The 20,544-nt window shown below is 44.1% G+C and overlaps 1 protein-coding gene across 4 annotated transcripts in view; it reads right to left on the minus strand.

Moving 5' to 3' along the window:
- Mettl6 (methyltransferase like 6) overlaps nucleotides 1–20,544 on the minus strand; it is a 63,385-nt gene that overhangs the window by 36,731 nt on the left and 6,110 nt on the right. For 2 of the 4 annotated variants that reach the window (XM_036198776.1, XM_036198778.1), the window contains exons 4-5: nucleotides 20,266–20,436; nucleotides 12,573–12,714 (exon numbers count right to left, since the gene is read on the minus strand). In XM_036198776.1, coding sequence (XP_036054669.1) covers nucleotides 12,573–12,714; nucleotides 20,266–20,436 — 313 coding nt within the window. Of the gene's footprint in view, nucleotides 1–9,314; nucleotides 9,568–12,572; nucleotides 12,715–20,265; nucleotides 20,437–20,544 lie in introns of those variants that run through there. The other 2 variants (XM_036198775.1, XM_036198777.1) reach the window with 2 other exon arrangements.

The raw sequence follows: 20,544 nt of genomic DNA on the forward strand, positions 1-20,544 counted from the left end.
TCCTTCATTTTCCTCTTCCTTGAGTGGCAACTGTGGAACAGGAAACCAGCTACTATCAAAGAATACTGGTGCCAGGGAGAGCCCCGCTGGTAACAGCATCTACCACCAAACCTGAGGATCTGAGCTTGAGCCCTGGATTCACACAAAAGAATACTATGACTAATGTGTGAGGCAGACTGATATCCAAGATACAGCCCTGCCCTTGTTTTGCCTTAATCCTGAGCAGCAATAAAGTACATCTGCAGCGTTATTTAGGAATAAGAGAGGTCCATGGAGTATATATTATTTATCTACAGGGAAAAGCTTCAGATTGTCCATTAGGTCCCTCATGCATTGATGTTCTCCCAGTGTGCCTTGAAGCCTTACAGACATGCCAGATATTGCCTAAGATGTGAGAATTTAGTTGAAAGTAAACTGAATTCAGGAGACAAAAGTAGACTGGATATTGGATAAGAGCATCTTCATTTTGTTTTGTTCAGTGAAGCACAAATTGATCTTACCAGCTGAAGTTGACCTAGAAAACACATTTGTAACAATATTTTCCTTACTGTGCAAGGACAATAAAAATGGTCCCTGTGTAACTGTGACTAAGATGGCAGTAGAAGCTGGTTGTGATGGCACACACCTTTAATCCCACCACAGTGGCAGAAAAATCTCTTCAAGTTCAAATCCAGGGCCAAGACTACATGAGACATTATCTCCAAAAAAAAAAAGAGTCAATATAAACATTGAGCATCTATCGCCACCTTGTGGTGGCCTGTTCTCAATCCCAGATATTTACGATTGTTCCTCTTCTTGAAGAGGAGCTGGATTCTGAGCTGTTTGGAACATTTGGACATCATAATCATGTCGGAGGTTGGAGGCAGAAGGTTAAAAATATTAGAAATACCTAGCACTTGACTGGATTTCACAGTTTATACTCTATAGTATAGGTAAAGACGCAGATGGCATCCCCAGAGACTTCGGTCTTGAACACGTGACAGCTAGGTCCAGGAACGTGGATGACTGCATGAGTCAAGTCCTCTACTTGCTCCTGGATGGTCAAACTCAAACTCCGTAGCATTTTGTTAATACTAATGTGTGCAATCATTTAACTGTAGTACATACGAATAAATTATATGTGCACATATTGTGGGGTGTATTTTACTCTTGTACCTCCAATTCTATTAGTTCTGTACACACACACACACACACACACACACACACACACACACACACCCCACACCACCTTCTGTAGTAGTGTTAGGAAGAGTTCACTAGGTCCCTAGGGCTGTTTTGTATGTGCAATGGCAATGCTGTATGGTTGGCTCTTCAGGGAAATCAGAGGCTTTTGTTTGTCCCGCCCCATCCTGCAGCTGCTTCCAAATAATCAGAGGCTTGTATTAATTACAAATGCTCAGCTGGTGGTTCAGGCTCATTACCAACTAGCTCTTACAACTTAACCCATTTCTAGTAATCCATTACATTTCTGTTAATGTACTGCCCTGAGGCTCGTAGCTTTTACCTCTATCCCATTTTGTATGTCTGACTTGTTCTCCTTCTGACTCTTGAATCTCTCAACTCTGCCCTTCTTCTCCTTGTGTCTCCATTTGGCTTTTCCATCCAGCCTTATTCTGCCTGGCTATAGGCCAAATCCATTTTTATTATCAACCAATGAGAGCAACACACATTCACAGCATACAGAAGGATCCTCTCACAGTAGAAATGGCTCAGTATAAGGGTGCTTACTGCCAAGCCTGATGACCTGAGTTCAATTCCTAGGACCCACTTGGTAGAGAGAAACAATTCCAGAAACTCGTCCTCTTGCTTCCACATGTGCATCATTACATATGCATACCCACCCACATGTATACATATGAATAAGTGTAACTTTAAAAACCTTGTCCGCTCACATCAAACCCTCACTTCAAAAAAATGATGAGCTGGGTGGTGGTGGCACACGCCTTTAATCCCAGCACTTGGGAGGCAGAGGCAGGCGGATCTTTGTTGAGTTTGAGGCCAGCCTGGGCTACCAAGTGAGTTCCAGGAAAGGCGCAAAGCTACACAGAGAAACCCTGTCTCAAAAAACAAAACAACAAAAAAAATGTGTTTGCATGTGTCGATGTGAGTGTATGGTCCCGAGTACCACAGTGCACATGTGGAGGTCAGAGGAAAACTCTTGGTGGTGGTTTTTCTCCTGCCACCTCCCTGAGGCAGGATCCTTCTGGTTTCTGCCAGCTGTTTATTCCAAAATAGCCAGCCTGAGAGTTCCCAGGTGATTCTCCTTGTATTTAACAGTGCTGGGATTAGAAATATGCACCATCACACCGGCTTTTAACTTGGGTTCCGGAGATGAGACTTGTGGTTGGGCTTGTGTGGCAAGCCTTTTTATCTATCAAGCCATCTCACCCTCTCACTGTGGCCGGAGGATTGCCAAGATGGCCAGGCCATCACCAGCCCTCAGGTATTCCTATCTCCTTTCAGCTGCCTTCACCACACCAGATATCTGCTTAGTCCTTTGAGATTACGTCCTCATTGACACTAGCCGAAATGACAGTGGCTCTTGTGTTCATTATTGTGAAAGTGTCGAAGGTGCTACAAGGATGGAGGCATAATGCATGGGGACTCAGGTGCAAAGGCCTCAGCTTTATCTCCAGGGAGAAAGTGCTGGCTTCCCAACATCTGTAATTGGTCTAGTTTGCAAGATCTCCCGAAATGCAAGGCCTTTGGTGTGCTTATCTTACTTTTGAACCCAGCTTTCCCCCTTCATTGTTTCCTTACTTAGAATTTGCCTTTTAAATCTGAGTTTTTAAATGTGTTTTATGTGAATAGGTGTTTTGCTTGTATGTTTGTGTACCACATGCGTGCCTGGTTCCTGCAGTGGCCAGAAGAGGTAGGATCCCCTGGGTCTGGCATTACAGATGGTTGGGAGCCATCGTGTGGGTGCTAGAATCAAACCTGGGGCTGGAGAGATGGCTCAGAGGTTAAAAGCACTGGCTGCTCTTCCAGAGGTCCTAAGTTCAATTCCCAGCAACCACATGGTAGCTCACAACCATCTACAATGAGATCTGGTGCCCTCTTCTGGCCTGAAGGGATATATGCAGGCAGAATACTGTAATACATAATAAATAAATCTTAAAAAAACAAAAAAAAAAAAAACAAAAAAAAACACTTACTTCCCAACTTGCCTACTTTACAAGTCATCTTTAAATTCCTTTAGGGAGAATTTTTAAACCTAAGGTGTAGGGAGTCAGAAGGGTAGGTGATCAGTGACCAGAAGGAACATTTGGGATTCTGGAATATTGACCAACCATTTGTTCAGCTGGATGCTTGTCACACAGGTTGTCTACTGTGATATCCCTGGACTAAGATCTTGCTTTATGTAGCTCTTTACATACAGGTTAAACAATAATGTGTTAACAATGAGGCCTGTGTACCTGGGTGTTTGTTCAGCCACATATCAGAAAATTTTCCTTTTACATGGGGGAACCTACTCTGAGGTTCAAAAAGTGAAGGAATGGGGCCAGAATGCCCATGTCAACTTTCCCATCACACTATCCCTTCCCCCACTTCCCAGTTCATTCTGTCTTCCCCAGGCCCAGCCACCAAATCTGAGGTAGTGGTTAGGGTAGAGGGAAAGGATCTCCTGGAAGAGGCCCTGAGCAGCATCCTGGGCTAAGCCAGCTTGGGATGCTTTTGGTGGAGGCTAGGGACTGAACTGAGACTCCAGGTTCTCTTGGCTCTCCCCACAATTCCTCCTCCTCTGAGACCCAGGCAATTTCTTGCAGTCTTTCTCCTTTTCAAGTCTATTTCAAGGAAAAAAAGACAAAATCCGCTATCCCGTCAGTTGTGTTTTTACTTGCAATAGCCACTTTTGAGCCTCCAAAGGAAAGACTGCCTAAAGCAACTGACTAGCAGGGGAAAGGGCTCCTCCCAAGCCAAAACAGATGGCTCTGAAGGTCAGCCAGCAAGCCCAACTGAGCTCTGAGTCAGCCCCTCCTCTCTCCAGGACTGGGGGACTTATTCTGACTGGACAGAACCACAGTGAATATTGCCCATCCCCAGCAGTACTGCCCTTCTTCAAGATATGGTTGGGGTTGGCTGCACATGCAGGCAAAGTCTGTTCCAGATTTACAGAATCAAAGGTCACAATCAAGCGGGATTCCTAGAGGACAGTGAACACTGAAATTTGGGGGCTGGAGATGAAGCTAAGTCAGTAAAACGTCTGCTTAGTGTGCCGAGGCCCTGGGTTCCAGCCCTAGCACCATGCAAACCAGGTATGGTAGCCCATGCCTATGATCCTAGCACTGAGGAAGCTGAGGCAGGATGATCTTAAGTTCAAGGCTATTCTTTGCTATAGAGAGTTCAAGCTAGCCTAGGCAACAAGAGTTCCTGTCTTGTTGGGCAGTGGTGGCACACTCCTTTAATCCTGGCACTCAGGAGAAAGTGAGGCAGGCAGATCTCTGTGAATTTGAGGCCACACTGGTCTACAGAGCAAGTTCCAGAACGGCCAAGGATATTACTATACAGGGAAGCTCTGTCTCAAACAAAAACAAAAACAAACAACCAAAAACCAAGAGTCCCTGTCTTTAAACAAAACCAAACCACCAAATTCTATGTGGGCCTTTCTAGTTCTTTTCCACATTTAGCTACTTGTTATCTGTCAGGCTCAGCTCCCTGTCCTCATACCTTCTCTGCTTTCCTTCCTCCCTAGGGATATGCCACCCTCTACTGGCCTCCACAGGCAGCAGGCACACACACACAGATGAAACACTCCTGCACATAAAGAAAAAGAAATACAACCTTTTTTTTTTCTTTTAAATGCAACTTGTTGGGCTGGGCCACAGAGCGTTCAAGACCAGACAGGGCTATATAGAGAGATCCTGTCTCCAAAAACAAATCAACCCAAACCAAGTTCATGAAAAAAGCAAACACATATTTTAGGGAACCCAGAGTAGTCCGTGTAGAGATGTGTGAGAGAGAACAGCACACGTGACAGTTTAGCAACCTTCGTATACGTGACTAGGAGTCTGGAGCTGCAGCCAAAGGGGCAGGAGGTGGTCGCCATGTTGTACCTGCTGGTGAGCCCTTCTCCTTGGACTCCAAGACCCAGAATCCAGGGCTCACCAACAACGTTCTGCAAGCAAATATGGGAAAGGCTTGCAAGGCCAATTTTTATGCACATATGGAAAGAACTTCAATTCTGTGTCATAATGTAAAAGCCATGTATGACAGTGCCCAGGAGACAGGTCATCAGACCAATTTAGGGTGTTCCCCCATTGTCCACAATAAAATTAGTGCCGGGCCTCTGCATTCCTCTAGCCACTGCTTCCCAGGAGGGAAGTGGACACACTCCAGCGCCCCTTCACAGTTAAAATTCCAACTCGGAAGCAAACAGGTATCAACTGTGTTTCTGGAGAAACTGCACTGGGCAGATGGGGGTGGGTGGGTGGCCTTCTCTTCCCCTTCTCAGGGTAACAACTGGCTGATTATAGAGGGCATCCACGATCAGGCAGAAAGGGCTGACAAGATGGCTTAGCAGATAAAGGCACTTACTACCCAGCTTGAGGACCTGAGTCTTTTTTGGTGTTTAAACTTTTTTTTTTTTTTTTTAAGGATTAGGGATGAGCTCAATGGTAGAGCACCTGCCTAGCATATGTGAGGGCCCGGGTTCAATCTCTAATATGACAACAAAATACTAAATATCTCAGCTAGCCATGGTGGTGCATGCTTTTTAATCCCAGCAGAGGCCAGACTGATCTACAGTGTATTCCAGGCCAGCCGGACTACATAGTGAGAACTTGTCTCAAAAGTAACAAAAAAATTGTTTTTAGATTTATGAATGTTTTATATGTTTATATTATGAATGTATGTGCAGCATATGAATGGCTGGTACCAGAGAAAGCCAGACGAAAGCATTAAATCCCCTGGAAATGGAGTTACAGATGCACACACACACACACACACAAGAGAGGGGGTGGGGTGGGAATCAGGCAGAAATCCATGCTAGGTTCTTCAGCAGAGGACAGTAGTGTTTAGTAACATTGGTGTTAAAGAAGTACATAAATGATTTAAAGGAAGAAAACGGCAAATATGAACACCAGAAAAAAAATCCCCATGAGTAATGACAACAATGTCTTTGTGCCCCAGCTGTTTAAACTGTGGCCCTGACCCCATACACTGTCATATAACTAAATTCGAGGGTTGCAAATGGAACCTTTCAGAATGTCAACAACCAAATGCTAACTCAGAATCAAAGGTAGAACAGTTCCAAGGCCATTCTGGCAATGCTTCCCTGTGACACACTGTGTGATGTCACTGCAGCCTGGGCTATGAACACACATACACCTGGCCCAGTGCTTGCTGTCCCAGCATACACCAATACCAAACACTTCAGCTTAGGTCCAAGACCACTGTATACTGCCAACTGAACTGCTTTGTTTTTAAACTGTCCATAGATTCCTGTTCTCAGCATGGGGCTAATTTTATATCAATTTGACAGAGGCTAGAGTGTGAGTGTGTGGGGGAGGGGACTTGAATTGAATAAATGTCTCTAAACTGGGCTGCAGGCCTGCAGGGGATTTTCTTAGTGACTGAGGGAGGGCCCAGGCTGTCTTAGGGTTTCTATTGCTGTGAAGAGACACCATGACTATGACAACTCTTATAAAGGCAAACATTCAATTGGGGTTGGTTTACAGTTCAGAGGTTTAGTCCATTATCATCATGGTGGGAAGCATGGCTGCTTGCAGGCAGACGTGGAGCTGGAGAAGGAGCTGAGAGTTCTACATCCTGATCCACAGGCAGCAAAAGTGGACTGTGTTCCACACTGGGCATAGCTTAAGACCTCAAAGCCTGCCCCTAAGCCTGCCCCTACAGCGATACACTTCCTCCAACAAGGCCACACCTCCTAATAGTGCCACTTCCTACAGGTCAAACATTCACACATATGAGTCTATTGGGGAGTGGGGGTGGGGGAGAGACATACCTATTGAAACCACCACACATTCCATTGTGGGTGGGGCCATCAAGCAGGTTGAACAAGCCAGTAAGCAGCATCCCTCGATGGCCTCTGCATCATCTGTTCCTGCCTTGTCTTCCTTCAGTGATGGGCTATGATGTAGAAGCATAAACCCTTTCCTCCCCAACTTGCTTTTGGTTGTGGTGTTTCATCATAGCAATAGCAACCCAAACTAAGACATTCAGAAACAACAGTTTAATTATGCCAAGCAAAGATTTTAATATTTTCCTACCATCACTCCTCAGCATGTAAATATCAAATTAGTATATCTTTAAAATTGTGCCAGGAGTCGATGGCACATGCTTTTAATCCCAGCACTTGGGAGGCAGAGCCAGGCAGATCTCTGAGTTCAAGGCCAACCTGGTCTACAGAGTGAGATCCAGGATAGGCACCAAAACTACATGGAAAAACCCTGTCTTGAAAAACCAATAAAATAAAATTGTACTGGGATTTTTTTTTTTTTTTTTTTAAAATTACTGTTTAAGGGGGCTGGAGAGATGGCTCACTGGTTAAGAGCATTGGTTGCTTTTGCAGAGGATCTAGGTTAGATTCCCAGCACCCATATAGTGGCTCAAGACTCAACAGTTCCAGTGGATCTGATACCCTCTGGCTTCCATGGGAACCAGGCATGAATGTAGTATATAGACATACTTGCAGACAAAACACCTGGAAACAAAAATTTAAAAATTTACGTTTTAAAGGGCCTAGTGCTTAAGAGTGAAAGCACAAGAACTTGAGGTCAAATCTCCAGCATCCACGTAAAAAAGTTGGGCATGGCCATATGACCCTGTAACACCAGCACTGGAGGAGGAGACTGGTGGATCCTGAGAGCCCAGTGACTAGCCAGCATAACCAGATGACAAGCTCCTGGTTCAGCAAGTGACTGTTTCCAGGATATAAGGTAGAAAGTGAAAGAGGACAACACCCAGTTGGGGATTTAGCTCAGTGGTAGAGTACTTTCCTAGCAAGTGCAAGGGTCTGGGTTCGGTCCTCAGCTCTGGGGAAAAAAAAAAAAAAGAGGACAACACACACACACACACACACACACACACACACACAATCACACATATACATACATACATCACACTCAACACAACTCCAAACCAAAAAAACCAAATAAAACCAAAAAAAAACCAAGAACAAACAAACAAAAAAGTTGCTGACTTTTGCTTCTTTTTCTTTTCTTTTTTTGGGGGAGTGGGAGTTGTCAAGACAGGGTTTCTCTGTAACCCTGGCTGTTCTGGAACAATCTTTGTAGACCATGCTGGCCTTGAACTCATAGAAATCCACCTGCCTCTGCCTCCTGAATGCTGGGATTAAAGGCATGTGCCACTACACCCTGCTCAAGATTTAATTTTTTACGTAAAAATAAACAAGCATACCCATCTGATTAGTATATAAATTTACTTTTGTTTTAAATAAATGGTGAGACTGAACAATTGTCTTTAATGTATTTATTATCAAATGCTTGATTTGCACAACTATTTTGAGTATCTGCACGCTTAGCTCCTTGCTTTCCTTTGTGGAAAGAGAATTGTATGACACAGATAAGCCACAAAACTTGACTTTCAGGACCAACTTACACTTTCGTTTTTCTATGTGCACACACAAATACACTCACTGTTCATTTATTCACTTGTGCACATGTGGAGGGCAGAGAACAAGTCCCAGGAGTCGGTTCTCACCCTCCACCTTTCTGAGGCCAGATCTCTTGTCTCTTCTCTGCCACACTTCTGGCTGGCTGGTCCTGGAGCTTCCAGATGATTCTTATCTCTGTTTCTCTTGAGGTAGGAGTGCTGGGATTATGGATTCAAATAGCCAAACCTGGGTTTTTTTTTTTTTTTTTTTTTCTTTAATTTGGGTGTTTTGCCTGCATGTCTGTCTGTGTACCACCTGAAGAGGCCAGAACAGGGCATTCCATTCCCATCGATCCCCTGGGACTAGAGTTACAGATGGCTGTAAGCTGTCATGTGGGTGCTGGGAATCGAACCCAGGTGATCTGCAAGAGCAGCCAATGCTCTTGACCACTGAGCCATCTCTCCAGCACCCCATCTTTTTTTCCTAGACAGATTTCTGGGGTCACACGTGGGTGGTTAGGCTTGCACAGCTAACACTTTAACTGCTAATCCATCTCCCTAGGCCCCACTCCCCCCCCCCCCCCCCCCCCCCCCCCCCCCGAGACAGGGTTTCTCTGTAGCTTTGGAGGCTGTCCTGGAGCTTGCTTTGTAGACCAGGCTGGCTTGGAACTCAGAGACACATCTGTCTCTGCCTCCCGAGTGCTGGGATTACAGGCATGCACCACCACCGCCTGGCTCGTTTTTAAATACAAAAATTACATATATAATTTAAAAAATTCAGAATACAAAAATCTATGTTAGTTTAAAACTCTTCTCTTCCAAGTGAAGCAGAGTCAGGGGTGGGGTCTGGGTCCTGTGGAGGCTTCCGGAACTTGCTCTGAAGGAAAACTCGTGGCACACACAGGCCTTCCTTTTTATTCACTGTTTCTCGAAATACATACTCATTCACCACTTCTTCGTAACCTGCATCCACAAAGAGCTGTGCCAGGAATTCTAGAAGGCAAGCAGTGGTGAGCACTGAGGGGGAGGACTGACACAGCCCAGAGGTTTGTGTTCTTCTGTAATAAAAACTTCAGTGCTAAACTTTTTCCTTTGTTTTTAGGCTTTTCTTCTTTGATTTTCCCCTCTTGAGACAAGATTGTACTTTACATCTCTGGCTGGCCTGAGATTTTTAATTCTTCTGCCCCAGCTTCCCAGTGCTTTTCTTTCTCTCCCTTCATTCATTCCCTCTTTCTGTTTTAAAAACAAACACATTCCTACTTCTCATGGTCTTGAGACTTGAGCAGAATCTTCCAATTAAAGCATCAACAAAGGTGTACCTACCTTGGCTTGTCCATGTGTCAGCAAATACAAAAGCCCAGGCTAGCTAAGGAGAAGACTGCACACACTCAACTTGTTTACAGAAAGGAAGGATATGTGTGCCCAGAATTGGGGGGAATCCCCTGTGGTGTGAAAGCCTGAGGATAACTTCATCCCAGAACAATGAAGTAAATAAGTAGAAGCAAGAGCATGCATGGAGTCCTTCTCAGGGTGTTACTGCGCAGGCTGTGCTCTGGAGCACCGTGCACACACCACTGGGGCTTCCAATGACTTCTAATATGGCCGTGTCGGAAACCTTAAAGTTGTCTCCATTTTCACCTGACACTCGATATTTCATTGTAAACACTCATTTTTTAGTTTAATATCTAAAACAGTGTTTCAAGAAATGAAATGTAAGTTGGGTGGCATATACCTATGAGGCAAAGACAGAACTGCTGTAAGGTTAAGGACAGCCTGGGCTACAGACTGAGATTTCGTTTCAAAAAACTAAAAAATATGGAGCTAGAGAGATGGTTCAGCAGTTAAAAGCACCTGTTGTTCTTGCAGAAGAAGACTCAGGCTCGGTTTCTGTGGTGGCTCACAGCTATCCATGACTTCAGGCCCAGGGGGTGACACCCTCTTCTGACTTTCATACACCCCAGGCACATGCATGGTGCACATACTCACAATACAGACAACACATATACATATAAAATAAAAATAAAAAAAACCCTAAAAACAAACAAATACCCTAACCCTAAAACCAAAAAGTAAAAGGACTGTAGGGATACAGCTGAGGGTAGAACCCTTACCTAGCATGCTTGAAGCTCCGGGTTCAAGCCTTAGTATTCCAAAACAAGCAAACCCCTCCAAACCCACAGAGCTAGAAAAAGATAAAGGATCTTTTACTCTAGATTACTAGGTAGACCTAAAACCAAAGTTTGAAACACTTAAAAAGCCCATAAGGATATTTGGCATTTATTGATCCAAAATGCCCTTTTTTTTTCCTTCTTCGAGACAGGGTATCTCTGTGTAGCTTTGCGCCTTTCCTGGAACTCACTTGGTAGCCCAGGCTGGCCTCGAACTCACAGAGATCCACCTGCCTCTGCCTCCCAAGTGCTGGGATTACAGGCGTGCGCCACCACCGCCCGGCCTCAAAATGCCTTTTAAAGTATTTTCTATTATTATCTTGATGTGGCATATGTTATGTGTTTGTGTGTATGTGCATCTGTGTGCAATAGCAACACACACACATAAAGAGGCTAGAGGTCAATGTATTATATTTTCCACTTTAAAAAATGTATGTTTTTATTTATGTTCACAGACCTTTTGTCTGTGTTTGTATCACACGCATGCCTGGTGCCCTCAGAGGTCCAAAGAGCCTCTGGAAATGAAGTTACAGACCTCATTTGTGAGCTGCTATGTGGCTGCTGGGATTCAAACCCAGGTCCTCTGGAAGAGCAAACAGTACCCTTAACCACTGAGCCATCTCTCCAGCCTTCCACCTTGCCTTTCTTTTTCCCCCCGAGACATGTTCACTCTTATATAGCTCTGGCTGTCCTTGTCTACCATACTTTTTTTTTTCCGAGATAGGGTTTCTCTGTAGCTTTGGAGCCTGTCCTGGAACTCGCTTTGTAGACCAGGTTGGCCTCCAACTCACAGAGATCCACCTGCCTCTGCTTCCAGAGTTTTGGGATTAAAGGTGTGCGCCACCACTGCCCGGCCTACCATACTTTTTGAGACAAGATTTCTCACCAACAAAATCAGTTGACCAGTAGGCTCTAGGGATTTTTACTCTCGCCTTCCCAGCATCAGGATTACGGGGACATACTACCATACTTGGCTTTTCACGTAGGTGCTGGGGGCTGCAGCAAACGTTACTCAGCCATCCTCCCAGTTACAACCATTTTTCGAGACAAGGTCTCATGTAGCCCAGGAACTAGCTGAGGGTGAGAAGGACCTTAAACTACTGTTTATTTTCTGTGTATGAGTGTTTGCCTGCATGAAGTATGTGCACCATGTGCACACCTGGTGCCCACATGAGTCAGAGCAGGTTTTTGATCCCCATCCCCAGGAACTAGACTTACATGGTTGAGCCACCATGTGGGTGTGGGTAACAGAACCAGTTCTCAGCAAGTACAAGTGCTCTGAACTGCTGAATCATTTCTCCAGCTGGACTTTTAACTCTTGATCGTCCTGCCTCTGCCTCTGGATTGCTGAGGTCTAAGACTTGTATGTGACCACCCAGTTTATGCAGTGTGGGCGACTGAACCCAGAATCTGACCCATGCTAGGGCAGCATTCTACCAACTGAGCTACATTCTCAGTATTCTTTGATAGCAAATTTGTCTATTTGAAAACAGATCCAATCACTTTTATTCAAGAAGGGTTTTTGCCTTTGGTCTGGGAAAGTAAGCTCAGTAACCATGCTGAGCACCATATGACATGTCTGAGGCCTGTCTAGTCTCCCAGGTTCACTCACTAACTACCATCAGCAGAGGCCTTCAAGCTCCCCACAGGCCAGAGCTGGGTCTATGTCTCAGCAGGTAATGGCAAAGTGGTGAGCATAAGGGCTTATTCTAAGAACTTGGGACTTGTGTTAGCATGGCCACATAGCTGCCCAAGCGGGACCCCACTGATGACAGTCAAGTGAGCAGAGACAGAGAATGAAACACTAAAGAGATACTCTATTCATCTTACCATCAGTGAAAAAATAGGATCTGGTTCCATCTTGTCTGACATAAAAATTTTCTCCAAGTTTGCTTCCAGCTTTAAACCTAAGCATGGCATGGTCATGCAGCCCATAGTCACGGAATAAGACACTTCTGCCTGGTTTTAATACCTACAAAGTAAAGCAGGTTGCATATAACTCAGAGGAACCTAGTCAAATAAAATACAATCTAATGATGCTAGAAATTAAAACAGACCTGTGGTAGTTATGAAAGAAGGCATATAAAAATACTTTTAATATGAATGGTTGCTTTTTAAAACATGTTAGGTGTAGCATTACACACCTGTAATCCTAGTACTCATGAGGCTGAGGCAAGAGGATCATTCTGAGTTTGAGACTGGCCTACATAGTGAGTACCTGGCCCACCAGGGCTACATAGCAAGGGGACCCTGTCTCAAACAAACAAACAAACAAATAAATAAATAAAAATAAATAAAAAATAAAGTGCCTTAGAAGTCATTTTTTGGATGCAATGGACCACAGTACAGTTTTAGATCCCACATAAAAGTAACCACATTAAGACTCTACCTCTGCCTTCTACAAGGCATAAACCATTTCCTTCATTAGACTGAGTTTCCAGATATCTGCTTCTGACAATTACCTCTGAAGGGCTCCTGTGTGAGACTCCCTACTGGGTCCCAACACTGACCCCCTCCACTCTGCTGGGCTCTGGCCTGACCATCTGCTCTTTGTATTAGGAAGTCTGCACCATGTGGGAAGAATAAGGAAAGCCATCCTTTCCTCAGAGCCTATCTTCTATCTGTGCTGCAGACAGTGTGCACACATCTCCTCTGTACCCCAAGAGGCAGGTGTTCCACAGACCCACACTACCTCATGGAGCATAGAACACTTGTTTTAAAATGACAGATGCCACCTTTTGTGACAGGTTTTGTTTCCTTTGGAAAAGCATGTGCTGATGTACTTGCATAGTCATATCCCTCCCCCTGCTATGTTTTTTGAGATAGGTCTTTTTATATATATAGCCTTAGCTGGCCCAGGCTGATCTTGAGCTTGTAGAAATTATCCTGACTTAGTTTCCTGGGTGCTGCGATTATAGGTGTCTGTCACCACACCAATGGTGCAAAGAAAAACATTTGAGAATTTCATTCACAGGTGACTCAATCTTCATTTCAGAGGGAAGGAGAGGCTGTGTGAGGCAGTGAGAAAGGCGCTCCCTGAGACAGATGGGCATCTGCACTCACATCCCAGCTTTCCCTCAGTTTGCTGAGTCGCCTAATGCTTTCTTTGCTCACAGCACTATGTAGTTCAGCACACATTCCTGTGTCATGTATTGTCCCGCCTATGAGTCCCCAAAGCAGCTGGTGAGCCACCACTCTGCCCACTTTTCAGCAAGGCCCAGAATAAAAGTAGTAAGTTACTTGTTGAGATTGTAAGCGCAAGTGAGTGGTACAAAGGAGACCCAAACTCCAGTGTTCTCACGCAGATCATCATTCTGTTCAGGAAATGAGAGAATTCAACTTCTTGGTAGCTTTTCAAATGAAATTCTGTGACTGAAGAAGCCTGCCTGGTGTTGGTGCCATAGAATAATGAGATCTATGGCAGGAAGCTTATGCCCTGGACTGTTCACTCTGGGCTTCTTTTCTCTAGTACTTTCCCAACAATACACACAATTTTAAATTAAGCAGCCAATCACCATAATGGCAGTGAGAGAGTAATCAGATTGGGCTAGAAAGTCATTGTGGCTTGGCTGAAAAAAGATCTCTAATGGAGACTAAAAATAGGAGGCATACTCCAATAGAATTTGTCACTAAAGGAAATTGTGTCCTGGGACAGTGCAAGCAAATGTTTTACAAATGTGACATGTCATATCTACTAGAATATAGGTGACATACTATTTATTTCTATAAAAAGTTCAGAAGAGGCTGACTTGGGAAGAGAGTTGGGGGCATTTGGTGTCGAAGTGGTATACTCATTAAAAGCACAAGTAAAAGCCTCCAATTGTATACTTAGGATGGGGCACTTAGCTCATGAGCACTAAAGCTGAGGAGGGTGGAAAGCACAGACAACACTTGTAGGCTGTGAACTCTAAGTGAATCTGCTGCTCTACAGGCTAGATGACCACCAATGACCCATTACCTGCCCATCGGTTCCTCGCCCCTCCTGCCCTCTACCCACCAAAGGTAATTCTTTATCTAGAGTTCACAGGTCCAAAAGGCGTAAAGTTAGAGCTCAGAGGGCTGTAAATTTCAAGTAGAAAAAAAATCAAGGCACATCTTTATTTTTACTTTTTCTCATGGGAACCTTGCATTCCTTTAATTATGAAAGCTGTGTACTACATTAAGAATTTGGGCCGGGCGGTGGTGGTGAACTCTAATCCTAGCACTCAGGAGGCAGAGGCAGGCGGATCTCTGTCAGGCCAGCCTGGTCTACAGAGTGAGATCCAGGAAAGGTGCAAAGCTACACAGAGAAACTCTGTCTTGAAAAACAAAAACAAAAACAACAATAACAAAAAATTTGGATGGTAACCAATGAAAATCATAAATATTCTTGTATCATGGCATAGTTCCTTTTGCAATTAAAAAATTTTTAGGCAGGGTTTTACAATGTAGCCATGGGTGGCCTGAACTCACTATAGAGACTGGCCTCAAACTCAGAGATCCATCTGCTTCTGAACATTCCTTCCTTTCATGCTCTGTTCTCACAGAAACCTGGTATCTATGGAGGCTAGTTTCCCCTCCAAGCCAGGCTGTGCTTTCTCCCATCACTCACAGGGCTTAGTGTAATCCCTGCTGTGTCCTGTGCAACCTTCCTCCTCTCTGTACCTCCTCTCTCTTTCTCTGCATCAGACAAATCACTTATTACCCCTTGTTACTCTTGCCTATTCACTACAGGGTTACTTGCCTGCACTCTTCAAGGACTGTACCTTCTGTCTTGTCTCACTCTAAATGCTATTCTATTTTTAATCCTAGCTAATTTCAATAGACAAGTAGATTATCCTTCCAGTTGTGCTGTGTGTGTGTGTGTGTGTGTGTGTGTGTGTGTGTGCGTGTGTGTGCTTGCACGCAGGCATGTGTATGAGAATCAGAGGGCAACCTCAGGAGCTGGTCTCCACTGCTCCTACCAAGCTAGCTGCTCTTCAATCTTCCACCATTGGCCTGTGTCTGCCTCCTGTCTCACCACAGGAGTACTGGGGTTTCAGACAAGCACTACCGGCTTACATGGGTTCTGGGAACAGAACTGAGGTCCTCATGATTGGATGGCAAGCCCTTTACTTGTTAAGCCATCTCTTCAGCCCCTATGCTAGCTTCTTTATCATGTCATTTCCCCCTCACATTTACTTACATGTGTGTGAATGTGTACATGGGGTCAGAGGGCAGCTTAAGGGCTGGTTTTCTCCTTCAGAGACTGAACTCAGGCCATCAGACTCAGTGGCAAGCATTTTTACTCACTGAGCCTTCCTTTGGCTTCCTTACTTGCTGGCCTTCCTTTGGCTTCTCTCTCCTCCACCTATCTACAAACCACTTATTCCCATAGTGAAGTCTTAATGCTCTGGCAACACGAAGAAGTAGAACACCCCATACACTCAATGCCAGGCAAGCCACTCTCTGTCCCCTCTATCTTTCTTAGCATGCTCTCTCTTTTTTTCTCATCACCTATTTCTAGTAATCCTTCACTCTCACCTGGGCCTAAATCAGGCAATATGCTCATCTTTTCTTTGGTGCCTTTTTCCTGTCTAGCTTAAGTCCCATGTCCATTTGTGGGCATAGTCTGGGTTCTCACCTGCTCAGATATCCAGGGACAGAATGGAGTTGAGGAGGAACAAAAGAAAACTTTGTGAAACTCACAGGCAGGGATAAACCAGTGTGGTGCTGTAGAATAATCCTTTTGTACACTGTTGTAGGGGCCCACAAAGGCTCCCTAGTAAGTCCTTACTCAAGGTCAGAATCGGAGTTTCTGACTGCATAATAGGATGATTTGAGTAGAGGTGTGGCTATCAGGTGTTTTGAAGGGTCTACACTTGGCTGCATATTGTGCTTTGATCTTGAAAGGGGAGGTCTTTTGCCTCTCCCCTTGGCAGTGTATAAAAAGCCCATTAGAATAAACCTTGAGGCTGCTGGGTATTGACTCAGGGCCCTCCAAAACTATCCTGTGTCTCGTCTTTCTCTCTGGCTATGTCTATATTCCTATCTAATACTTCCTCATTCCTCTCTTCTCCCCTCAAGAACCCTTCGACAGGTCAGAGCTGGACTCCTACTCATTGGCTTAATAAAAGAGCTAACTGGCCAACAGCTATGCAGGAAGAGGTTAGGCAGGTGAGCCAGACTGAGAGAATGCTAGGAAGTAGGGTCGAGTCGCCAGCCAGATGCAGAGAAAGCAGGAGATAAACAGGCTATGCTAAAAACAACAACAACAACAACAACAACAAAAAAACATACGGCCATGTGGTAAAGTGTAGGTAAGAAATGTGAGTTAATTTAAAAGAACTTGTTAGTAACAAGCCTAAGCTATTGGCTGGGCATTTATAATTAATAAGTCTCTGAGTGCTTATTTGGAAGTGGGCTAGAGGGACAGAAACTCCCACCTACAGTGTGGTAGAAGTATATGTTTTAAAATATACTACTTTGGAGGAGAATCATTCCCTAACGGTTTTCCAATGTTTTGAAACCTTTCTCATTGCATATAACATTTAAAACTAGGGTTAAAGGCTAGAGAGATGGCTCAGTGGGAACATTGGTTGCTCTTGCAGAAGACCTGGGTTTAATTCCCAGCACCTATAATTCTAGTTTACAATCACCCATAATTCTAGTTCCAGGGGACCTGATGCCCTTTTTCTGACCTCCTTAGGCATCAGGCATGCACATGGTGCACATATATACACATAGGCAAAATACACATAAAATAAAAACTAATCAAAACAAAACAAGGCTGAAGCATTAATACACACTGTCAAGTAACACTTTTTTCCAGCATCATTTTCAACTCGCTGGCTGCCCTCTCTTTCCTCTAAAATCAGTCTGTACACTCTAGTACTTAATTGCCCCACCCTCTATGCTGTACATGCATCACTCATCTTTCTTTACAAACTTACTTATGCCTGTGGATTTTCAACTAAATTACATATTTTAATTAAGGTGCTGAGTGGGGCTTAGTTAGCATTTGCTGTCTTTCTGGACCTTAGTTCAGTTCTCAACATACTCATCAGGCTACTCACAATCACCAGTAACCGCAGTTCCAGGAGATCTGACACCCTCTCCTAGCCTCCATGAGCATCCACATACATAAGGCAATCTTAAAAGAGAGAAAGTGCTGGGTGAAGAGGTTCATGCCTGTAATCCCAGCACTTGAAAGCTACAGCACAAGTTAAGTTTTTGGTGAGCCTGAGCTACAGTATGACCAAAATGAAAAGCAAGAGAGTATATGATGCTAAGTGTTATGCTGAACTCCTGTAGTCCTAGTACTTAGACTGAGGCAGGAAAATTGAGGCTTCCTTGGAGTACAGAGCAAGACCCAAGTTTATTAATTAATTTTAAAAAAGAGAGACTGTAACAATGAAATATGAACATGAGTAAGAAGCTTACAATTTCTATATAAAGTCAAACATTTCATCAGCATGGTGGCACATGAGTGTAATCCCCACAGTCAGGAGGCAGAGGCAGAAGGACTGTTCAGAGTTTGAGGCTAACCTAGTCTATGTATGAAGTTCCAGCCTGAAAGAGGTATAGAGGTATACTATAAGATCTTGTTTCAAAAAAACAAAAAACAAAAAACAAAAAACAAACCAAACAAACATTTTTTTCTTTTTCATTTTTTCTTTTCTCGAGACAAGGTTTCTCTGTGTAACTTTGGGGCCTGTCCTGGATCTGTAGACCAGGTTGGCCTTGAACTCACAGAGATCCACATGGCTCTGCCTCTTGAGTGCCGGGATTAAAGGTGTGTGCCACCACTGCCTGGCTCAAAAAAATTTTTTTTTTTTTTAAAAATAAAGTTGAACAATTTGGAAAGACTTAATATATAAATGTTGATCAAGCTGCTTTTAGTTAGGTGTGAGCCTCTGCCATGAAAGTCTGGTTCAAAATATAATCTGCCCTCAGTTTATTTTCTAATTATTTTTAAATTCCTATTCTACTTTTTAAAAATCAGTGTTTGAAGGCCGGGCGGTATTGGCACACGCCTTTAATCCCAGCACTGGGAAGCAGAGTCAGGCGGATCTTTGTGAGTTCAAGGCCAGCCTGGTCTACAGAGCAAGATCCAGGAAAGGTGCAAAGCTACACAGAGAAACCCTGTCTGCCCCTCACTCCCCTTTTAAAGAACCACAGCCCTACTGTGTGCATTAATGTAAGATAATCTAAGTCTTCTACTCAAACCAATGACTATTGAGAGTGATAAAAAAAATAAGTGCTTAGGCTTTTTAGTTAAAATGCTTGAGAAGATTCCTTTGTGTGCATGTACATGTGTGTTTTGTCTTACCACATAACTCAGGCTGTCCTCAAATGGAGAATCCTCCTGCCTTAGCCTCCTGAGTGCTGAAAATACAAGCATGTGCCACCATGCCTATCAGAATTTACCATTTTAAACGACTGATTTCATTGACTCTTAAGAGTTAACTGGTCCAGTGACTAAAGTGTCTACATAAATACTCCCACTGAGGTTCTCCAAAGCAGTGATATCACTCACTTATATTCTCAGCTTTAGCATTAAGAGGAAATTGAGGCTCAGAGATAGCTTGTCTTGAATCATGTGACTTAACAGGTGAAGCTTTAGAGACATAGTGTAAAATAACCCAGACTAGCTTCAAATTTGCTCTCTATATGAGAACAATCTTGAAATCTTGACTGGCTTGAGGCTGAAGGTATATGCCAGCACACCGTCTTGTTTTCAGCCTATAGCTGATCTTGAACTCACAATGTAGGCGAGGCTGGCCTTGAACTCATGGCAATCCTCCTACCTCAGTCTCAAGTACTAGGATTATAGGCATGCTATAGCAGCCTTCTGGTGGCCACAGCATTCAGGTCCTGCCGTCCTAACAAGAACAATGATGGTAGTAGTAATGCAACAATAGCTGGCTTTGAGGACACTTAGCAGAGTGCAAGCATTGTGCCTGCCACCCACCATACATCTTCCTCAACTGCTTCCATCTTGGAAGCATTATCCCAACATTTTTCAGGTATAGAAACAGGCTTGGAGAGGTGAAGGAACTTGCCTTGATAGTGAACCCAGCTTAGAATCTAGGCCTTTTGACTGTCTTCTCCACTAGTCACATGTTCCCTCACTTTATGGATCCCAAGTAACTGCAACATCTTCCTTGCTCTGGGACTGGCCATTTTCTGAAGTGCAGCCATGGCACTGCACAAACCCAGAGCTACAGTGGCTTTATGCCTGTGAATCCCTCCTCCTCCTATACTGGCCACAGTCTACCCATTGAAAATGGAAAAGCTGGGACTGCAGTACACAAGCCTTACAGAGGAGGCGGCAAGGGAGCCTGAGGGACCAACCCTCAAATACAGACATCAAATCACTAACCTTTTTTTCTATTTTTATTTTTACGAGACAGGGTTTCTCTGTGTAGTTTTGGTGCCTGTCCTGGAACTCACTTTGTAGACCAGCCTGGCCTTGAACTCACAAAGATCCACCTGGCTCTGCCTCCTGAGTGCTGGGATTAAAGGCATGCACAATGGCCACCCGGCCAGCCCAATCACTAACCTTGTATACATTTAGTAAGACAAGGTGCATCTTCTCAGGGTGAACAGCTGAGAGCACAAAGATCAATGTGACGGCATCCACAGACTCTGGTGGGATATGGTCAAGGAGGTCATCTCTAGTGAGGTCACACTGGAATGCTTTGCATCTCTCTGTGTTATATAAAGGATTTTGCTAGAAAGGGGAAAACCAGAAAGAACTTAGGATTTTAATTAATCACCTGCTGATACATGTATGAACTCGTAGCACTGAAGAAAGATCCCGTCTCTACTTGTTTACTGC

Source organism: Onychomys torridus, chromosome 9 (assembly GCF_903995425.1).
Source record: "Onychomys torridus chromosome 9, mOncTor1.1, whole genome shotgun sequence".
Lineage (NCBI taxonomy): Eukaryota > Metazoa > Chordata > Mammalia > Rodentia > Cricetidae > Onychomys > Onychomys torridus.